This window comes from Poromitra crassiceps, assembly GCF_964638095.1.
Source record: "Poromitra crassiceps genome assembly, chromosome: 28".
Classification (NCBI taxonomy): domain Eukaryota; kingdom Metazoa; phylum Chordata; class Actinopteri; order Beryciformes; family Melamphaidae; genus Poromitra; species Poromitra crassiceps.
Window position 1 is genome coordinate 20,257,407 of NC_139651.1, and position 20,209 is coordinate 20,277,615.

A 20,209-nucleotide genomic window follows, 5' to 3' on the forward strand; every position below is an offset into this window, starting at 1 on the left:
TGTTGATCTCTACAAAGTAGTCAAACTACAAAGACACGTGTGCTTTAGTGATGGACCTAACCGGCACTGGCTCAAAGTACTAATAGTACTAATAAATAGAGGCCATTTACACCTGGCGCTAACATGCGTTTTCTGTGATCAGATTGCAATCAGATTGTATTTTATCACTTCAGCCTGATTCCATTTACACCTGGCATTAACATGCATTTTCTGCAATCTGATTGCAATCTGATTGCAAGTGTGGGGTAACTGGAGTGTTTAACTTTTAAATGTAAATGGTAATGTCATTTTAGAGGCCATTCTTTACATACATACATAGAAATCTTTTCCCCCCAATATTTTTCATCATTTCAACAGTCAGGCATAATATTGTCCATTGTCACACTATTTGATATTGTAAAGATAAAACACAATTCTATTATCAAATCAATTATCCAATTAATTTTGAATATAGTGATATAATACTGACCGGGTAGAGACAGTGGAAAATAGAGTGATATTAATTTGAGTTCATAAAACTACTTCAGTCACGAGAGCCTTGTAGGAAGGATTAATACACTTTATTGAACAAAATAACCAGTTTAAGTGTGGCGTATGGCTCCATGATATGATGACGCTCCTCTTGAGATGAGAGAGGGGGGGGGCGTCAGTGACGTATAGGATAGATAATCCCCCCATAGGGATTTCTACAGGAGCCATGATGCCGGTGGTGATCAGGGGAGGGGGTGGGGCGAGACAACTGCTCCAGTGAGGATGAGCAGCAGCTGAGGATGATGGCACAAATGTGAGTAATGACATAGTAGCAAGGGTGCTTTATATACCACCACCACCGCTTAGGTGATTGGCTCAGCAGATCAGGAGAGACAGATGTCCTTAGCTGATTGGATATTGGGAAATGGGGAAGGGGCAGTTGTGATGTCACTTGAGCAATTGTGATGTCACCAGTGAGGTCACTCGAGCAATTGTGATGTCATCAGTGATGTCACTAAGGAGTTACACACCCTGAATGACAAGGGGCATGTACGCATCGGGTGCGCTAAATGATGATGTAGAAGTCAGTCTTCGTGACTGAAATTGAGTCAAGACCACACATCTACACACCCAGTGTCTCCACAACAAACTTTCAGGTATCTCACTTTTCGCATGTTATAGGCTATTTTTTTAGCCATTTTTTATGTACAGTACAGCCATCCTGTTCCTTTTCCTTTATGTACAGTACAGCCATGGACCTCCATGATGGCGCCAAGCCATCATGATTGCTAGGAGATTTGTGACGCAGCTGCAATGCCTCTGTGGGGATGTATTAAAAGGTGAAATCAATGCTACCAAAGTATAAAATATCACTTTAAGTGTGTGCTTTGCAGGCCGTATTGATAGATAGGTCTAATAATCTCATCTAATTCATAATAGAGTCGTGATGTATTTTCCACTGTTGAGGTCTCTGTTGGGAGTTGAAGCCATATTGTAACAGCAGGCCCAGAGCAGAGTGCTGATAACAGTGTGTCCCTAGTGGTCTAGTCGAAGGCTCATGCATACAGTATGAGATCATTGGCCTGATTGTTTTGGCCTAAAAGAGAGAGAGAGGGGGGGTTGGGGGCATCTCAAAAGTCTTTCTCCCCTCCTCCCTCTGCTGTCCTCTTTAATGTGGGGGGGGGGGTCTCAAAAGTCTTTCTCCCCTCCTCCCTCTGCTGTCCTCTTTAATGTGGGGGGGGGTCTCAAAAGTCTTTCTCCCCTCCTCCCTCTGCTGTCCTCTTTAATGTGACTCCTCCTCCCTCTGCTGTTCTCTTTAATGTGGGGGGGGGGTCTCAAAAGTCTTTCTCCCCTCCTCCCTCTGCTGTCCTCTTTAATGTGACTCCTCCTCCCTCTGCTGTCCTCTTTAATGTGGGGGGGGGGGTCTCAAAAGTCTTTTTCCCCTCCTCCCTCTGCTGTCCTCTTTAATGTGGGGGGGGGGGTCTCAAAAGTCTTTCTCCCCTCCTCCCTCTGCTGTCCTCTTTAACTCATTGAGTGCCAGCCACTTTTGGAGAACGGACGCTCCCAGTGCCAGAGTTTCAGAGCGTTTTCAGTGATTTCTCGAGGCCCACAGAATATTGTGTGATATTACTATGTAAACACTGAACACGCACAAAGAACGATGAGACTCTATTCTATCATCTGCAAAAAAAAGTTTATTGATCCCATTTTCCGTTCTTTAGTTATGAGCCGGAGAAGATAGCTTGATTCATCCAAAAACAGCAATTTTTTTCTAGAAGCTGAGATAATTGGCCTTTTGTGAAATTAAACATTTCAAGCACACACTGACTCTGAAGCTAATCTTTTCTAATGTAGTCACACCTCAAAAATAATTTCCTTCAATAAAACAGTTTAGGCCAGGGAATTTTGTTTGGCAGAATAATATTTTTAGCTACAACCAGCAGCGCTGGCCCCTGCGTGCGCTGCTGGTTGCAGCTTCTTGCTGGTCTTGATTTGCTGCTGGTGGGCATCGGATATTCTGGCTTGCGTTTGTCAATCCTGTCCTGCTGCCTGGGTCTGTCTGGGTGTTGCGTGCTGCTCTGCGTGCCCCCCCCCCCCCCCCCCCCCCCCCGCCCCGCCCCGCCCCGCCTCGCCTCAACTGCACACTCCTCCTCCTGTCTGTGGTGGCTCTCTGCTGAGTTTGCTGTGCGCACAGTGAAGGGTGCAGCTTTTTTACAGCGTTCCGCGTGTGTTTGTCACCGGCAACGATGCTTCCAGTTGAGAATAATAACTCCACGGTGTGGATGTGCGGATGTGCTGTCGCAACCGACACAGAGCGGCTCAATTGTGGGAGCAGATTGGCTGCTGCAGGCACAGCTGCAGTAACGTGCTTCAGCATATCGATGCATACGGATGCGATGCGATTTCCGTTTCCATAACGACTTCTTCTTTGTTTTTTCCTTGCCTTTCTGTTATGTGGAGAGCACTGTCGCCACCTAAGGGTTCTGTAAAATAGGTTATAGACCTCCAATAGCTACAATAGTTGTACCAGAGATGTATCAGGGATTGATCCACGTCCCACCGTCAAAAAACGCAATTGACGACAACCGTCGTCATTGGCACTCTACGTCAGTATTTGAATTGACGACAGCTGTCGTCATTGGCATTCAATGAGTTAATGTGGGGGGGGGTCTCAAAAGTCTTTCTCCCCTCCTCCCTCTGCTGTCCTCTTTAATGTGGGGGGGGGGGTCTCAAAAGTCTTTCTGCCCTCCTCCCTCTGCTGTCCTCTTTAATGTGGGGGGGGGGTCTCAAAAGTCTTTCTGCCCTCCTCCCTCTGCTGTCCTCTTTAATGTGGGGGGGGTCTCAAAAGTCTTTCTCCCCTCCTCCCTCTGCTGTCCTCTTTAATGTGGGGGGGGGGGTCTCAAAAGTCTTTCTCCCCTCCTCCCTCTGCTGTCCTCTTTAATGTGGGGGGGGGTCTCAAAAGTCTTTCTCCCCTCCTCCCTCTGCTGTCCTCTTTAATGTGGGGGGGGGGGTCTCAAAAGTCTTTCTCCCCTCCTCCCTCTGCTGTCCTCTTTAATGTGGGGGGGGGGTCTCAAAAGTCTTTCTCCCCTCCTCCCTCTGCTGTCCTCTTTAATGTGGGGGGGGGGTCTCAAAAGTCTTTCTCCCCTCCTCCCTCTGTTGTCCTCTTTAATGTGACTCCAGCCCAGAAAGGGTGTGTTGCAAATAGTTGAGACGATCTCATTCACACATCCTTGTTTTCCCCCCCGATCTCCTTCATGACCTCAAAGTTCAGGAGGCACTACTGAGTAGGACTCGGAAGAACTGGTAAACTTATCGGTCAAGAGGTATTTGATGCCCTAATCTAATCTAGCATCATATTCCTCCAGTTCACAGTCTGTCTTATAAAACTCTGTCTTACTTTAAGCATATATGGCATCATGTATGTTCACACAATTAGGCCTAGCTGCCTGTTCGTAATCTTTTGTCGACCCAGCTCAGGCTAAACTGCTATGAAAACAATGCTTGTCTCGTTAGATTGTGGAAGTTATTACTTCTCCATGGGCATAAATTGCCCTGCAAAATGTACAATCACTCATGAAATCACAGCTTCTTGGTATGTTATTATCAATAGGGTGTATTATTCAAAGTAATCAAATAATTTCTATTTATACATTCATAAAATTCTACCATGTGGATGTGACTGCCCACAGTGTGCCAACTGCTGTGTTATCTGTGGGGTCTGAAGTGGTAACCCATGCTGCGTGCTAGTGCTCGTCATGGTGTTATTAGCCTACAGTTTATACCCCATAACATCATGCTCCTAACTGAACTAATTGAAAGGGAATGTGAGATTATGTACAAAACTATACATCACATCGCTTATATTTTTGACATTCTGAGTGAGAGCAGAATTAGCTCAAGAGATTGATCTATAATATATACATGTCATGTTAAAGTTGTGTGAACTGTCACAGTTTTTAAAATGTAAACCGGGTCAGCCGGCTAGAGTCAGACACTCAAGCTCACGCTCCATAGCCACCCAGTGACGCGGTTTGTTGACCAAAATGCTGCTCGGCTGATGCCTGCGTATAGGCTTCAGTACGCAGGCGCTCAAGATGAACGACATGAGAAATTACTCCATATAAAAATATTTCTATAGAAAACCTGTACCCATCACAGCAGCTTTAAGGGAATAGCAAGTTTCAGATACTACATTCAGAACAAGCAGCATCATGAAAACACTGAAGGGACGTGTGTGTGTGTGTGTGTGTGTGTGTGTGTGTGTGTGTGTGTGTGTGTGTGTGTGTGTGTGTGTGTGTGTGTGTGTGTGTGTGTGTGTGTGTGTGTGTGTGTGTGTGTGTGTGTGTGTGTGTGTGTGTGTGTGTGTGCGCCTCTGCCTCTGTTGTCCAGACAACCGATGCAGTGGACCTGGGGGATGTGGGAATCCATTGTCTCTGACAAAGTCAACAAAGTCCCTGCTCTTCCTCAATTTGTAGTAAAAGAATAAAGAAGCATGGTATCTTTAAAAGGCTGTTCCCCCTCCAGATCTGCATGTAGGAAATGCCAGTGTTTTCAATAATACTACACACATCCCTACTGAAAGCCAAGCTGTGTAGGTGGTACAACAAATGACTGAATGTTGTTGTTTTCCCCCTCGTTTCGTCCATTGGAGTTGATTAGGCACACTTTTGTTAAAGCACTGTCCAGGCACAGGATATCCTGTGGCCAGGAGTTGTTGTACATTGTATATGTTTTTCAGTGTTGGGGTAACTCATTACAAAAGTAACATATTACATGTAATATATTACTTTTAGCAGTAACTCAGTAATATAACTTATTACTTATAGGATTTCAGTAATATTATACCAGTTACTTTGTCAAGTAACTCAAGTTACAAATTTAGTTACATTTTATTAAATCAAAGCACATATTTAAAAAAGATATAATCATTTCCTAATCAAACTGTGTTTTTATGCAAATAACCACTATAGATGACAATAACAAAGGAAAATAATAACATTAAGAATTTTGGATTGTTTACACTGACTTCAAGGCGGTTGAAATTATTTTTCGGGTTGGTTCCGGGGTGGCGATGTCATTCTGCTACTGTTGTTGTTTTGGTGAAAGTAATGCAAAAGTAGTGTAGTAAGTAATGAGTTACTCTACACAGACAGTAATATTGTAAAGTAACTTATTACTTTCAAATGAAAGTAACTAGTAATATGTAGTATATTACATTTTGAAAGTAACTTGCCTAACACTGTATAATAAGGGTTGCGATGATTTAGCCAGAGTCAAGTCTTACCCGGGTGTCCTCCTGGTCTATGTCATGCTGAACATGATGGTGGAGACATATTATTTTAGTTATTAGGTTTTGTCATGTATGGTTCCCCCATTTTTCTCTACAATCCCTACTCAAATTAGTACAAATTAGTACATACTTGCAGTATGTGGTGACATGGGATGGGAGCCATGTGAAGTGCGACATAGGGGTGACGTGGTGCGACTGTGGAACAGATTTATTAATATGCCCGATAACAGACTTACTAAACAAATCTTTCTCTGGGATCTTTCAAATAATTACTCTTAGTCAAGTGTGCTTGAAATAATATTTGATATGTCAGGTCTTCAATATATATATAGAAATAAATTACCTTGTTCGGTTAGTCAAATTAAAACAATATTATTTGAAAATTATAAACAGAAATGGTCAGAAGTTCTGTGTAAACCAAAACTGAGAACGTATAGTTTGATTAAACATATCTATCACCCAGTAGGGGTGGGAATCACCAGATGCCCACGATACGATACTAAAACGATACTTGAGTCACGATACGATAGTATTGCGATATTCTAGTATTGCGATATATTGAATATTGCGATATTCCGATATATTGTCTAACTCCTTTTCCTACCTTTTCCTTGACAGATTCAGATTCAGATTCAGATACTTTTATTGCCACGCAACCAGGTTGGTGGTATTTAGTTTCAGTACATGATGTTATAGCTCTGGCAAAACATGGAAACATGAAGGAGAAGAAAAGCCAGCACTCTCAAAAATGTCCTTTTGTTAATTTAATTGAAGCAGATGGCAGGTACAAACGTTTCGACAGAAGTCTTCCTCAGACCATTTTGAGCCGTGCACCCACCAACTGTTTTTTGTGAGTGTGCTTGCTTTTCCCCTTTTTCAAAACATGGAAACAGGACATGATACACTTAGACAATTAAACAGTTACACCGTTCCCACATCCAACAATAAATACATAAATACAGGATACAAGACCAACAGACGTAAAGTTAGGGTGAGGGGGGAGGGGGGAGAGGGAGAGGGGTGCTGAGGGAGTTCAGAGTCCGTATGGCTGTGGGAAAGAAACTGTTTTTGAAGCGGGTAGTTTTGGTGGGAATTGATCTGTATCGTCTTTTTGAGGGGAGGGGCTGGAACCTCACCGGAAGTAAAACATGCAGTGTTTTTTTGTTTTGTTTTGTTTTTGCCCCACAGGTAGGCTACGTTATTAAGCTTCTCTGGACTCAATACGCCACTGCAGGCGCGGACTGCAACATCGGGCGTTTCGGGCAGATGCCCAGTGGCCTGGCATGGCATGGCCTGCAATTTTTTTTATTTTTTTTATATATCGATACTTGGCGTCCAAATATCGATACAATATCGTCAGGCAAAATATCGCGATACTATGGTGTATCGATTTCCCCCCCCCCACCCCTATCACCCAGAGCACTATGTCACCCTTAACCTGAGCAGAGCTCAGAGGTCAGTTTGTGCCCAGCTGAGATGTGGTATCCTGCCTCTGGCTCTGGAAACCGGGCGCTTCCTCTCAATTCCTGAGGAGGACAGAAAATGTCACCTGTGTGATCTGGGAGAGGTTGAAAATGAAATGCACTTTTTTGTACTTAGACAGAGGCTTTTCTGTAACGTTTATTTTGAAGAAGGTCCTGATTTGTTTTCTATGTCTGATGATTGTAGACTTCAGTACTTGTTTACTGAAAAAGTGTTCCAGGTAGCTCAGTTTGTGTTAAATGCCTACCAACAGCGTAGGATGGTACTTTATGTTTGAGGTATAATCTTTTTTTTTCATCGTCTGACATGTTCAGAGATATATTCTGTTCTTTCGTTTTCTTTTTCTTGCTCCTGTATGTTTTGAATCCAGTGTCTTGTAAGCCCATGTGGGCTGGGCACCTTAAGGTGCATGAGACTTTGAAAAATCAAAAACTAACTAACTACAAGACAATTGATCTTAATTCAAATGCAGGTCCTTTCAAAAATGTATGTTATTATGATGACAGTATTGGAGTATGAAGTTATTATTATGATGACAGTATTGGAGTATGAAGTTATTATTATGATGACAGTATTGGAGTATGAAGTTATTATTATAATGACAGTATTGGAGTATGCAGTTATTATTATAATGACAGTATTGGAGTATGAAGTTATTATTATAATGACAGTATTGGAGTATGCAGTTATTATTATGATGACAGTATTGGAGTATGAAGTTATTATTATAATGACAGTATTGGAGTATGAAGTTATTATTATGATGACAGTATTGGAGTATGAAGTTATTATTATAATGACAGTATTGGAGTATGAAGTTATTATTATGATGCCAGTATTGGAGTATGAAGTTATTATTATGATGACAGTATTGGAGTATGAAGTTATTATTATAATGACAGTATTGGAGTATGAAGTTATTATTATAATGACAGTATTGGAGTATGAAGTTATTATTATGATGACAGTATTGGAGTATGAAGTTATTATTATAATGACAGTATTGGAGTATGAAGTTATTATTATAATGACAGTATTGGAGTATGAAGTTATTATTATGATGCCAGTATTGGAGTATGAAGTTATTATTATAATGACAGTATTGGAGTATGAAGTTATTATTATAATGACAGTATTGGAGTATGAAGTTATTATTATGATGACAGTATTGGAGTATGAAGTTATTATTATAATGACAGTATTGGAGTATGAAGTTATTATTATGATGACAGTATTGGAGTATGAAGTTATTATTATAATGACAGTATTGGAGTATGAAGTTATTATTATAATGACAGTATTGGAGTATGAAGTTATTATTATGATGACAGTATTGGAGTATGAAGTTATTATTATAATGACAGTATTGGAGTATGAAGTTATTATTATAATGACAGTATTGGAGTATGAAGTTATTATTATGATGCCAGTATTGGAGTATGAAGTTATTATTATGATGACAGTATTGGAGTATGAAGTTATTATTATAATGACAGTATTGGAGTATGCAGTTATTATTATGATGACAGTATTGGAGTATGAAGTTATTATTATGATGACAGTATTGGAGTATGAAGTTATTATTATGATGACAGTATTGGAGTATGAAGTTATTATTATAATGACAGTATTGGAGTATGAAGTTATTATTATGATGCCAGTATTGGAGTATGAAGTTATTATTATGATGACAGTATTGGAGTATGAAGTTATTATTATAATGACAGTATTGGAGTATGAAGTTATTATTATGATGACAGTATTGGAGTATGAAGTTATTATTATGATGACAGTATTGGAGTATGAAGTTATTATTATAATGACAGTATTGGAGTATGAAGTTATTATTATGATGACAGTATTGGAGTATGAAGTTAGTATTATGATGACAGTATTGGAGTATGAAGTTATTATTATGATGACAGTATTGGAGTATGAAGTTATTATTATGATGACAGTATTGGAGTATGAAGTTATTATTATGATGACAGTATTGGAGTATGCAGTTATTATTATAATGACAGTATTGGAGTATGAAGTTATTATTATGATGACAGTATTGGAGTATGAAGTTATTATTATGATGACAGTATTGGAGTATGAAGTTATTATTATGATGACAGTATTGGAGTATGCAGTTATTATTATAATGACAGTATTGGAGTATGAAGTTATTATTATGATGACAGTATTGGAGTATGAAGTTATTATTATAATGACAGTATTGGAGTATGCAGTTATTATTATGATGACAGTATTGGAGTATGAAGTTATTATTATAATGACAGTATTGGAGTATGAAGTTATTATTATAATGACAGTATTGGAGTATGAAGTTATTATTATAATGACAGTATTGGAGTATGAAGTTATTATTATGATGACAGTATTGGAGTATGAAGTTATTATTATGATGACAGTATTGGAGTATGAAGTTATTATTATGATGACAGTATTGGAGTATGAAGTTATTATTATGATGACAGTATTGGAGTATGAAGTTATTATTATGATGACAGTATTGGAGTATGAAGTTATTATTATAATGACAGTATTGGAGTATGAAGTTACCCAGAGTTGTTTCCACGTTGCTTGTAATAGACAGGAGGAATATCTGAACAGGGTGGGTGGGGGGAATTTAACCATTTTTGACCACTTGAGAATTGATGAAAATGGCAACAACAAAAATCACTCCAAGAGCTTGAGGCACACTGTAGAAACATTCATGCTGTCATTTGCTATCAAATAATTGCATTTTTCAGCAATTGGGTGGTGAGCATTTCTGTTCTGGAAATGGCTCAGAAATCCCCTTATTGTCATTATAGCTACTAGCTAGGAAAGCCATATGAATGCCCCGGTCTCTAGTTTGTGCTTGTAAAGTTTCATGAGGCTGTGATCATCCTAGAGGTCACAATAGGTAAGTTTATCCAGTGGGGTCAAGTTTCAAAAAATGCTCTGACTACAAAGAAATGGCTACTATGGAGACTAACATCATCATCATCACACATGAATACAATTGGGCTCATTGAATCCACAAGAGTCTCAGCTTTCCACTAGTACCTAATATGCAATTCCAAGACTGTTTAGGGACCCATGTTTAGTAGGGGTGGGGGGAAAAATTGACACACCATAGTATCGCAATATTTTGCCTGACGATATTGTATCGATATTTGGATGCCAAGTATCGATATATATATATATATATATATATATATATATATATATATATATATATATATATATTTTTTTTTTTTTTTACAGTCCATGCCATGCCAGTCCGCGCCTGCAGTGGTGTATTGAGTCCAGAGAAGCTTAATAATGTAGCCTACGTGTGGGGCAAATACAAAACAAAACAAAAAAACACTGCATGTTTTACTTCCGGTGAGGTCAAGGAAAAGGTAGGAAAAGGAGTTAGACAATATATGGAAATATCGCAAATTTCAATATATCGCAATACTAGCATATCGTGACTCAAGTATCGTTTTATTATCGTATCGTGGGCATCTGGTGATTCCCACCCCTAATGTTTAGGGACCCAAGTATGCAGAAGTATTCAAATAGAAACGGTGAAAATAACATTTATACTGCTGTAAAAAAACGGAATGGTATTAAACAAACACGGGATGAGATTAGCATAAAGTGGGCATGTCTGTAAAGAGGAGACTCGTGGAGCCCTTTGAAAAAGGCGGACAAATTTTCCTTTGCCAAAATTGAGCTAAACTTGGATTTATTGATGTATTTAGCCCCCTTAGCAACAAGCTAGCATGCCATGCTTGGTTGGCAGCCTGCTAGCTGCTACAGCCTGTGGAAAGGGGGGCGGGGGGAGGGAACGTGCCCTCGCCTGGTTAAACCCATCCTGATAATAACTAACATGATCTCACATTCTATTCGCTCTACGTATCAGTCTGCACTCCAATCCGTCCATAGTCATTTCAGTGGGTGGGAGTACTTGCCTTGACAGACAACTCCTTCAGCCAATCAGCATCACCAAAATCCAGTCCTTCAGCCAATCAGCGTCGGATCCAGTCACATCCACATCCACTAGGAAGAGCGGCGAAAACGTCTTTTCCGCCGAGAAACTCCACCGGTACATACGCACATCTTCTTGTTCTTGTTTCATTGTTGTTAGTGGGTCTATTACTGTTTTGCCTGCGGCGTCCCTGATTGGCTGGTTACGTCGTCAACTACGAGGCAGGTCCCTGATTGGCCCGTGGACTTTGTAATTTCTGAAAATCGCTGCGAGAGGCCAGAATGTGAGGATGGTTTACCAAGCTAGTCATGTCCTTCATCCTAGAATTAGGGCTGCTCGATAAATCGATTTTGAATCATAATCAAATTAATTAGTTAGGACGATGTGAAAAAAATTTAAATCGTAAAAGTGACGCATGTACGCGTGCTGCTACTCATCCTTTCTCCCCACTGTAAAGTATCTCTGGAGGCTGTGACTACTGCTGGCTACTAAAGACAGCAGCAATGAACTTATTTCAACCCCTCCAAAAAGCACAGTGTGTGTGAGCACTGAGCAGCTTGTTGCACTGCGGGGCGGGCTGTACAAGATAACGATTACCACAACACACACACATACACACACGCGCACAAACAAAGACGTTATCACTGGACGCTGAAATGTTGCCTTTAGTTCACATAACAACACGTGAGGCCACCGAGTAACGTTACCAGGACTCACCTCCAAAAGCGCAAATCCACCAGTGTCAAGTGACTGCAGGTTAGCAAGCAACAGCCAGGAAGTTAGGCATAGCAAGTTAGGCTAAAACAGGAAGTTGGGTTGTTCTGCCTTCAGAGTAAAAGCGTAATTTGTCACTTATGAAAAAAGAGGGGGGAAAAGAGCTCTGCAAGGCAACAAATGTTTAGAGAAGTATAATAGTATAAGAAATCGAAAATCGAGTTTTGAGAGAAAAAATCGTCAATTTAATTGTTAGGCAAAATCGAACAGCCCTACCTAGAATGTGAGGATGGTTTACCAAGCTAGACATGTCCCCCATCCCTATATAGCCTCATTAGCCTTTTTCACTTACCACCCAATTCACCCATTTTGTGTCTAAAATGCTGGAAGTAACACAGGTGCAACAAGTAAAACAGTAACAGGGCCCCAGGCAGCACTGGATCACCAAATGGATTGGAAGTTGGAAAGCATCATTGATGGCTTGCACCTGTGTTCAATCCTGGCCTTTTACACACAATGGCTGAATTGGAGAAAATTTACATCACATTAGCCTTTATTTGGACAATCACTAGTTATTAATATATTCATATACATTTCCATTTTAGTTACATATAGTTATGACACAGACATATTTCATAGTTAGATGACCTGTGTACATACACAGATAGACTTCATATTTAGATAACTTGTACCATACATTTGCAGCTCCTCTCGATCGCACACTGTGCCCTGCACTGTGTCATGTCACCTTGCTACGGTGCTCTCTACAGGGCCAGAATAACAGATAGGTTGAGTCTACTGAATGGCCTTCCAGTGTGCGTCAAGACAATCTGATGTGCGTCAAGACATGTAATCTGATGTGCGTCAAGACATGTTATCTGATGTGTGTCCTATAAGTGTCTTTGAGTTTCTGTTCAATGTATGTAAGCCTGTGTATCCATCCGTGAATATACAAGAGTGCATCTCTTGGCCAAGATCTATGTTCAATACATCATATCAGACGACTTCTTCTGACTCCTGGCTCCATCATTTCATTACAACTGGTTTTCCTTCAAGTGGTTCACTGTTTACCTTTTGGCTCTGGAATTTCATTCTCCATCAGGGTGGGAAGTGAAAAAGGCGAATTGTGCAAATGCAAATCATTACATCTTTGCACTTTGCAGCCAAATGGCATTCTTTGTCAAATCCTTGATTTACCATTGTGATGTAACTACTGTATCCCTGCTATTCTATGCAGGCTAGATGTGAGCTTGTACAATGGTGACGGCTGTAGTACCCAGATGTGTTAAGCAAGTAGGGCGCTGCCAGCTTCTCAAAAACTGACCAAATATTGTGGAAACTGGATGTCCTTAACACATTGTATTTGCCTTGTGTATGATACTGGATAGAGACCTATTAAACCCATTAGAATCCTGAACCCAGGTGTTTAAGCAGAGCTGCTTTATTCACTGCTAGGCTCACCTCCACCCTATATTATATAAAGTCACTCTCTTGGCAAGTTGTAGATGGCACACAGGGTTGTTTCCCATCACTTCTCAGCAAATATGCAGGAGCAGCTCAACATAAAGCAGGGGTTCCCAATAGGGCTGCAACTATCGATTATTTTAGTAATCGAGTATTCTACCGAATAATCCATCGATTAATCGAGTAATCGGATAAGAACCCTTTTTTGTGTTTTCAAAGGCTTATCGTAAATATACACCAAAAAATAAGATAAATCTCTTCAAATAAACAACTACATTAGTTTCTTTCTTAGAAAAAACAACTTTTTTATTTTTAAATTGCATAGAACTGGCAGTGGCACCATTCATCTTTTCACTTGAACATGATGGACCCGTCCTTACAAAGCTGTCCATAGTACGCTGTGATCCGCTGAAAAAGAGGTGAAATAATAATTAATATTGATATTTATTAGGTAAGTTCATAACAAAACTGGAGAATGCGCATTTACACACCCTAGACCTGTTGCCTATTATTGACACAAATATCAGAATAGCAAGATAACAGGTCAGGTGGTGTAATAATTGGAGCCTAAAATGCACAAATTAAATAGTTGTTTGCAATCATCATGAGCAGAGTCGACTGGTCTAGGGTGTGTAAATGTACATTCTCCACACACACACTCTTTCTCTCTCACACACACTCACTCTCTCACACACCAACAGGCTAGTGTGATCACACACACACACACACACACACACACACACACACACACACACACACACACACAACGCTGTTAAATTAGCCGCTAACGTTAGGTTAACGTTTTAGGTTAGGTTGAGCTTTGTATTTGTATTTCAGAAAACTGCAAGCCACATCAAAAAAATGCAGCGTGAATGCAGTTACTAATAGTCATATTGGCAACGTGGCAAGCCAGCAGCACAACTACTACTAGTCTTAATATCAAGTAGCAATCATTAGCATACATTTACATTAGCGTTGTGTATAGTTAACGTTACGTTACCTTGCTCCGCTCGACGTAGATGCGCTGGTGGATGCGTAGACTGGATGTTTACGGTTCAGGTGCTGAAGCATTGACGAGGTACTGTTGTGATATGCAAGGATCGTCTTACAGTACTTGCACACCACTGAGTTTGTGTCCTTTTTCAGCGTGAAATGATCCCACACTTTAGACAGTTTCGGTCGCTTTTTCGGCCCTGGTTCTTCCCTTCCCGGCTCCTCCTGTCTGCTTTCTCCGCCGCCTCGTTCCATTTTGCGGGGTCCGCTCGCTATACAGTAGCTGCTCTCTGGTCTGTCTGCGATCATGTGTCCTCGCGTGTTTACACCGGAAGAGCGCTGTGCCACACCAGTAAGCGTCCGTGAGAAACAGTCTCTAATCTCTAAATGCCGTGTCGAGGCGAATCATATTGGCCTCGATCATTTTAATTATTCGAGTTATTCGAGGTACTCGAGGAATCGCGACAGCTCTAGTTCCCAACCCGCGACATTCAAATTCCGGTACACCATCGATAATGTCATCAGTGACATCATCAGTGATGTCACATAGTAGGCTTCTTTTTCCCCACAGAATTCTGACTTTAGTCTGAGAATTCTGATTTTAATCTCAAAACTCTGGCTTTATTCTCAGAATCCTGATTTAAAGTTATCATCGCAAAGATGTTCATCAAAATAAAAAATATATAATTAAGAGTCACTCACAAATGTTGATTGAGGTTATGGTCCATTGACGGAAGCCTTTGCAGTATATAGTGACATTATGTGACATTATTATTAACGTCACATAATGCAACACTGTTTGGATGTCACCTGCAATTACCACTCATCGCCATAGGTGTCACCCAAGAGAACACAGCTGAAATCTTAGAGATTATCACTTTAAACGCAGAACTAAAAAAACAAGTAAAAATAAAAAAACATCGCAAGTGACACTAATAATCTTCTGTAGTATTAAATTGGGTCTGGTGTATTTTTTTTTTATTTTTTTTTAGAGATTTCACATGACCCTATTTTAATTCCAGGCGATCGCACTTAGGGTCGCGACCCTGAGGTTGAGAACCACTGCCATAAAGCCTCTTGTCTCCTTACTCCTTTTGACTGCTTCTTTCAGCTCGGGCCCGAGGCTGCTCCACTGGGACCGGGGTGCGTTTTGAACCAAAACAATAGACAGAGTGAAGGGGAAGAAGCCTTTTCATATAGACAGAACCAGCATGGGACCATCACATACCAATGCCAGTCCTCATCCTCTCATTCATTAAGTGGTGCATTTTCTCTATCCCGCTTTACCCACTTAGTCTCATCCACTCCATTTCCCATCATAATGTATCTGTCTCATAATGTATATCTGTATGGTCAGTCTGTCTCATAAGGTATCTGTATGGTCAGTCTTGTTCCTCTCTCAACCACCATTTTATTATTTTCCATCTGGAGAGTTTCAGACATAGGCAGAAAAACGACTGCCCTGCTCTGTTAATGACGCTGAGGTTTTTGAGGAAGTTCTAACCTAATGGTTAATCTCTAGATAGAAAACGATCTGCATATTGAGTTTGGGACAGCCAGGTACAAAAGAGCCTGGTGTTGAAGGTGTCTCTCTTCCCTTGACCCTCCTGCAGGGCAGTGATGCCTGGCATGGTGATGTTTCGGCGGCGCTGGTCAGTTGGCAGTGATGACCTGGTGCTGCCCGCCCTCTTCCTGTTTCTATTGCACTGTGTCTGGTGAGTCACTCTGTTTCTTTCACTGTGGATCCCATGTTTGTGTGCATATTCTATTTTGATTTCTCTCTGTATCTCTCTGTGCAGAGTAGGCTTGGTCAATATCTCAACTTGAACATTCTGTCCCACCAAAATATTGCCATATATGATGATATTATTGGTGTTTCTCAGGATGGGGGTGGGGTTACAATACACACACTACAATGATCATACGTGTGTATATTGTGTTTTGTTTATAATTTTAGAAGTTTGCACTGTGATTTCAGCCACACAATACTGCAGCAGCCAGATGAGGCGGGCGATCAAATATTGCAATATTCACAAAATATCAGTTTTTTTTGTAAATAAAGTTTTTATTTATTCACACACAGACAGTATAACCTCTTTCACTTATAAACATTCCCAGGCCTCTGATATCTGAACAAAAGAAGTAATAATAGCATCCCCACATCACAGTGTCCCAGCCGTGCAATATGCAAAAAAGCGGTCCCATGTCCTCTTGAAATCCTCACCTTTCTCATTGACTCTAGCTAACGTGTTCATATGATACTATTTCTAACATGAATTCTACCCTCTTTTTCTTTTTTACACATCTGGAGATGATACTTTTCCAACATCTTGAGAATCATTCTGGCAGCTGTGACCACTCCTACATGAATCACTGCAAAGTCATACTTCCATATATTGGGCAATTTTGTGTGGTCCCCTAATAGGCACAGTGTTGGTGATACAGGCACCTCCGAGTAGGGATGGTGCCGATCCAATATCGGTATCGGGTGCCGATATTGGATCGATTCTCGGATCGGATCGGATCGGATTTTTTGTTTTTTTTTGCAATTCCAGCGCGGGCCGTAATTTGCCCATGTATATTAGTATCCTTCTTTGCCTTGTATATTTTCTTAATTTTGTCTGCATTTTGCAAGGTATATTTAAAAAATAAAATCTTTAATTGGCCAAATCTTTGCCTATACTGTATATTCAAGAAAAATATTGGTATCGGCATAATATCGGTATCGGCAGATATCCAAATTCAGGTATCGGAATCGGATCGGAAGTGGAAAAAATTGCATGTAAACATGTCCCTGTTTCTGTCTGACATTTCCAACATAAGTTATGGGTCATCAAACCCGTCCTGTGGAGCTTAGGAGGAGTGTAATAAAACCGATGTATGAACTCATACTGACTGAGTGAATTTCCCCCTCGCCTCCGTGTTAGCTAGTGTTTGTAACCACTCTTCATCACTCATCATCACACCCCAGGTCCCTCTGCCAGATGATTCTCACATTTTTACACATATCTTTTTGTAATCTGTTCAAGGATTTGTAAAATATAGAAGCCCTGTGCGCTATACAAGGTAACTCCAAAAACTCCATCTCTGGATTACTGCCCAGCAAGAATTGGCCCTTAGTGATACAGTCTCTCATTTGCAAATACTTCCAAAAATATATTTTCCTTTCCAATCCATATTTTTGCATAAACTCAGAGAAGAAATATCACACTGTTGACAAAATATCACAATATTCGGCCAAGCCTAGTGTGCAACTATATATTTTTGTTTTTCTGTACCATGTTTTTCTTTCCTGCTCAGGTTGGTGGTTCTGTCTGTGGTTCTGTTCGGCCTGCCCTATGGCTCAGATCAGTCCTGCTCCGTCACCCTGGTGGACCACGGACGAGGGTATCTGGGCATCCTGGTCAGCTGCCTCATCTGTGAGAGCGCCATCATGTGGCTGAGCATGAGAGGCAGCATCCTCTACACACAGCCCAGGGAAGCTGTGCAGTATGTCCTCTATATCCGGCTAGGTAAGACACACACACACACACACACACACACACACACACACACACACACACACACACACACACACACACTCGTTTGTTTAATTTGAACCTTTCTTGTGTGCAGGATTACCCTTTGATAGATTGGACTTAGCTTGTATTTCACTACAATATGTGAGGCATGCTCCTTGATATAGTTGAAAGGTTTTTCTACCAAAGGGAGTTGAGGGGTTGTGAAGATTAGATTATATCGCTGTAGTTCCTCCTTCAGAATTATAAAAATTGATTAGGTAGATATTAGGGGTGCTCCAAAAAATAGATTCTGAAAGGATCGCGATTCTTAATGGCACGATTCCTGGATCGATTCCAAACTGCCAAGAATCGATTCTTCTTTGTATTGTAAAACCCCCCCCCCTTTTTTTTTTTTTTTTTTACAGTGCACCTGAAGGCAACATGCAAGATACCGGCTGAATAAGTGTCCAAATGTTGATGTCATTTGTGTACTGTACTGCCACGGTGCCACCACCTCTTGCACTTAACTCTGGTTAATGTATTCCCCCCAAAATCTATAAATCCTTCTCAAAGTCTACAGATCCCCCCCAGCCTATAAATCCATCTTATCTGAAGAACATAAGAGGGGAATTCCCCCCTAGTTTGCAAAATAAATTTAGGCCCTGACTGTAATACTTCAGAAGTTGAATTTGAAGTTCAGCATTAATACATTTGTCATTTTTTGTCTTAGATTTACCTTTGTGTGTTATTGCAATATAAAACTACATAATTGAGAATCGATTCTAGATTCTGGAATCGAGAATCGTTGGAATCGAGAATCGTTGGAATCGAGAATCGATTCTGGAATCGGATCGTGACCCCAGGAATCGGAATCGGATCGGATCGTGGCTTAGCCGGATCGGAGCACCCCTAGTAGATATTGAGCAATATTCTCCTTGCCTCCTCTCTCTCTCTCTCTCAAGCTATTCTGTTGGTCGAGCTAGTATACGCAGTGGTGGGAATTGCCTGGCTCGTCCAATACTACCAACCATGCTCTGATGTCACTGCCAAAAACCTGGCTTTGGGTGAGTGAAGGAGCATAAAGCCGAGCCGACACTTCACATGTTGGAATATTGTGACGTTACTGTTGAACGTGACTCATATTTCGATGCCCTCCTCAGGAATCGTGGCGTGCAACTGGCTGGTGATATTCAGCGTGTGCTTCACCCTCATGTGCACCTTTGATCCAACGGGACGGACGTTTGTCAAACTGAAAGCTACGCGCCGGCGTCAGCGCAACCTCACTACATACACACTCAGGTAGGGTTGTCACGATACTAGCATATTATCAAACTCTGATACCGATACCCACGGAAATATCAATATCATTTTCAATACCATATCAAGAGGCATGAAAATAAATAAAGAGCGATGGACAGACACATGCTTCTCCATCATCTCCCCCCGATAAAAATCATGAAAGACGTTGCACTTACACAGCAGATTACCCATCAAATGTATGATACTCCAATTGTTGAGCGTCGTAATGCCCTCTGCTGGTCATCAGTTAGAGATACAATTGATAGGTCTTCTCTCAATTTATTTTATAATATGCAAATAAAGAGAAGGCCAAAATTGATTATTGACAGGTTTCACTTGGTGAGGAACAGACCTTCAATTAATACTACAACTGCATTGTCATCTGACTATGTCACTCCAAACTTTAAGCACTTAAGCGGTCAACGTAAATTCTCCTATCGGGCAATAACTTTGTGGAATAGGCTACCGGCATCTATCAGAATTGTATCTAGAAGAAATATTAGGAAGTATGTTAAGACCTTTTTAGATCGGCATTGGGACTAATTACTGTAGGATGGTATAGGGTAGGTTTATATCGGGAAATTAGATAAGGTGTTTGTATATCTTTTTGTGTTTTTGTATTTTTGATTAGATTGTACAACTGTGTACAAGGAAATGTATTGATATGTTGTAACATAATGTTGTAGGGTATGTTGTTATGTTTTATGGCATTTGATGTGTTGTATGTTTAATGTGTCAGGACTAGAGTTGCCAACAGTCCCGTATTAGCCGGGACATCCCGTATTTGGGTCAAAAGAGACGTGTCCCGTACGGGACGCCACTTGTCCCGGGTTTAAGGGAAGAGGCATATATATTGTGACCTGTCTGTCTGCTTGCCTGTGTGTTTGTGTGCTGTATGAGATAACGCAAAGGGCGCTAGGACCCTGGGGGTGCCGGCGTGCCGCAGCACATGAGAGCACAGAGCGTGTGTGTGTGTGTGTGTGTGTGTGTGTGTGTGTGTGTGTGTGTGTGTGTGTGAGACTCTCA

General features: G+C 40.8%; 1 protein-coding gene across 1 annotated transcript in view; it reads left to right on the top strand.

The window, feature by feature from the left end:
- The window catches only part of dagla (diacylglycerol lipase, alpha), a 73,799-nt gene that overhangs the window by 22,569 nt on the left and 31,021 nt on the right, over positions 1-20,209 (top strand). The window contains exons 2-5 of the mRNA XM_083662093.1: positions 15,998-16,099; positions 17,685-17,896; positions 18,847-18,948; positions 19,045-19,183. Of these exons, the coding sequence (XP_083518219.1) occupies positions 16,005-16,099; positions 17,685-17,896; positions 18,847-18,948; positions 19,045-19,183 (548 nt within the window). The 5' untranslated portion in view covers positions 15,998-16,004. The remainder of the gene's footprint in view (positions 1-15,997; positions 16,100-17,684; positions 17,897-18,846; positions 18,949-19,044; positions 19,184-20,209) is intronic.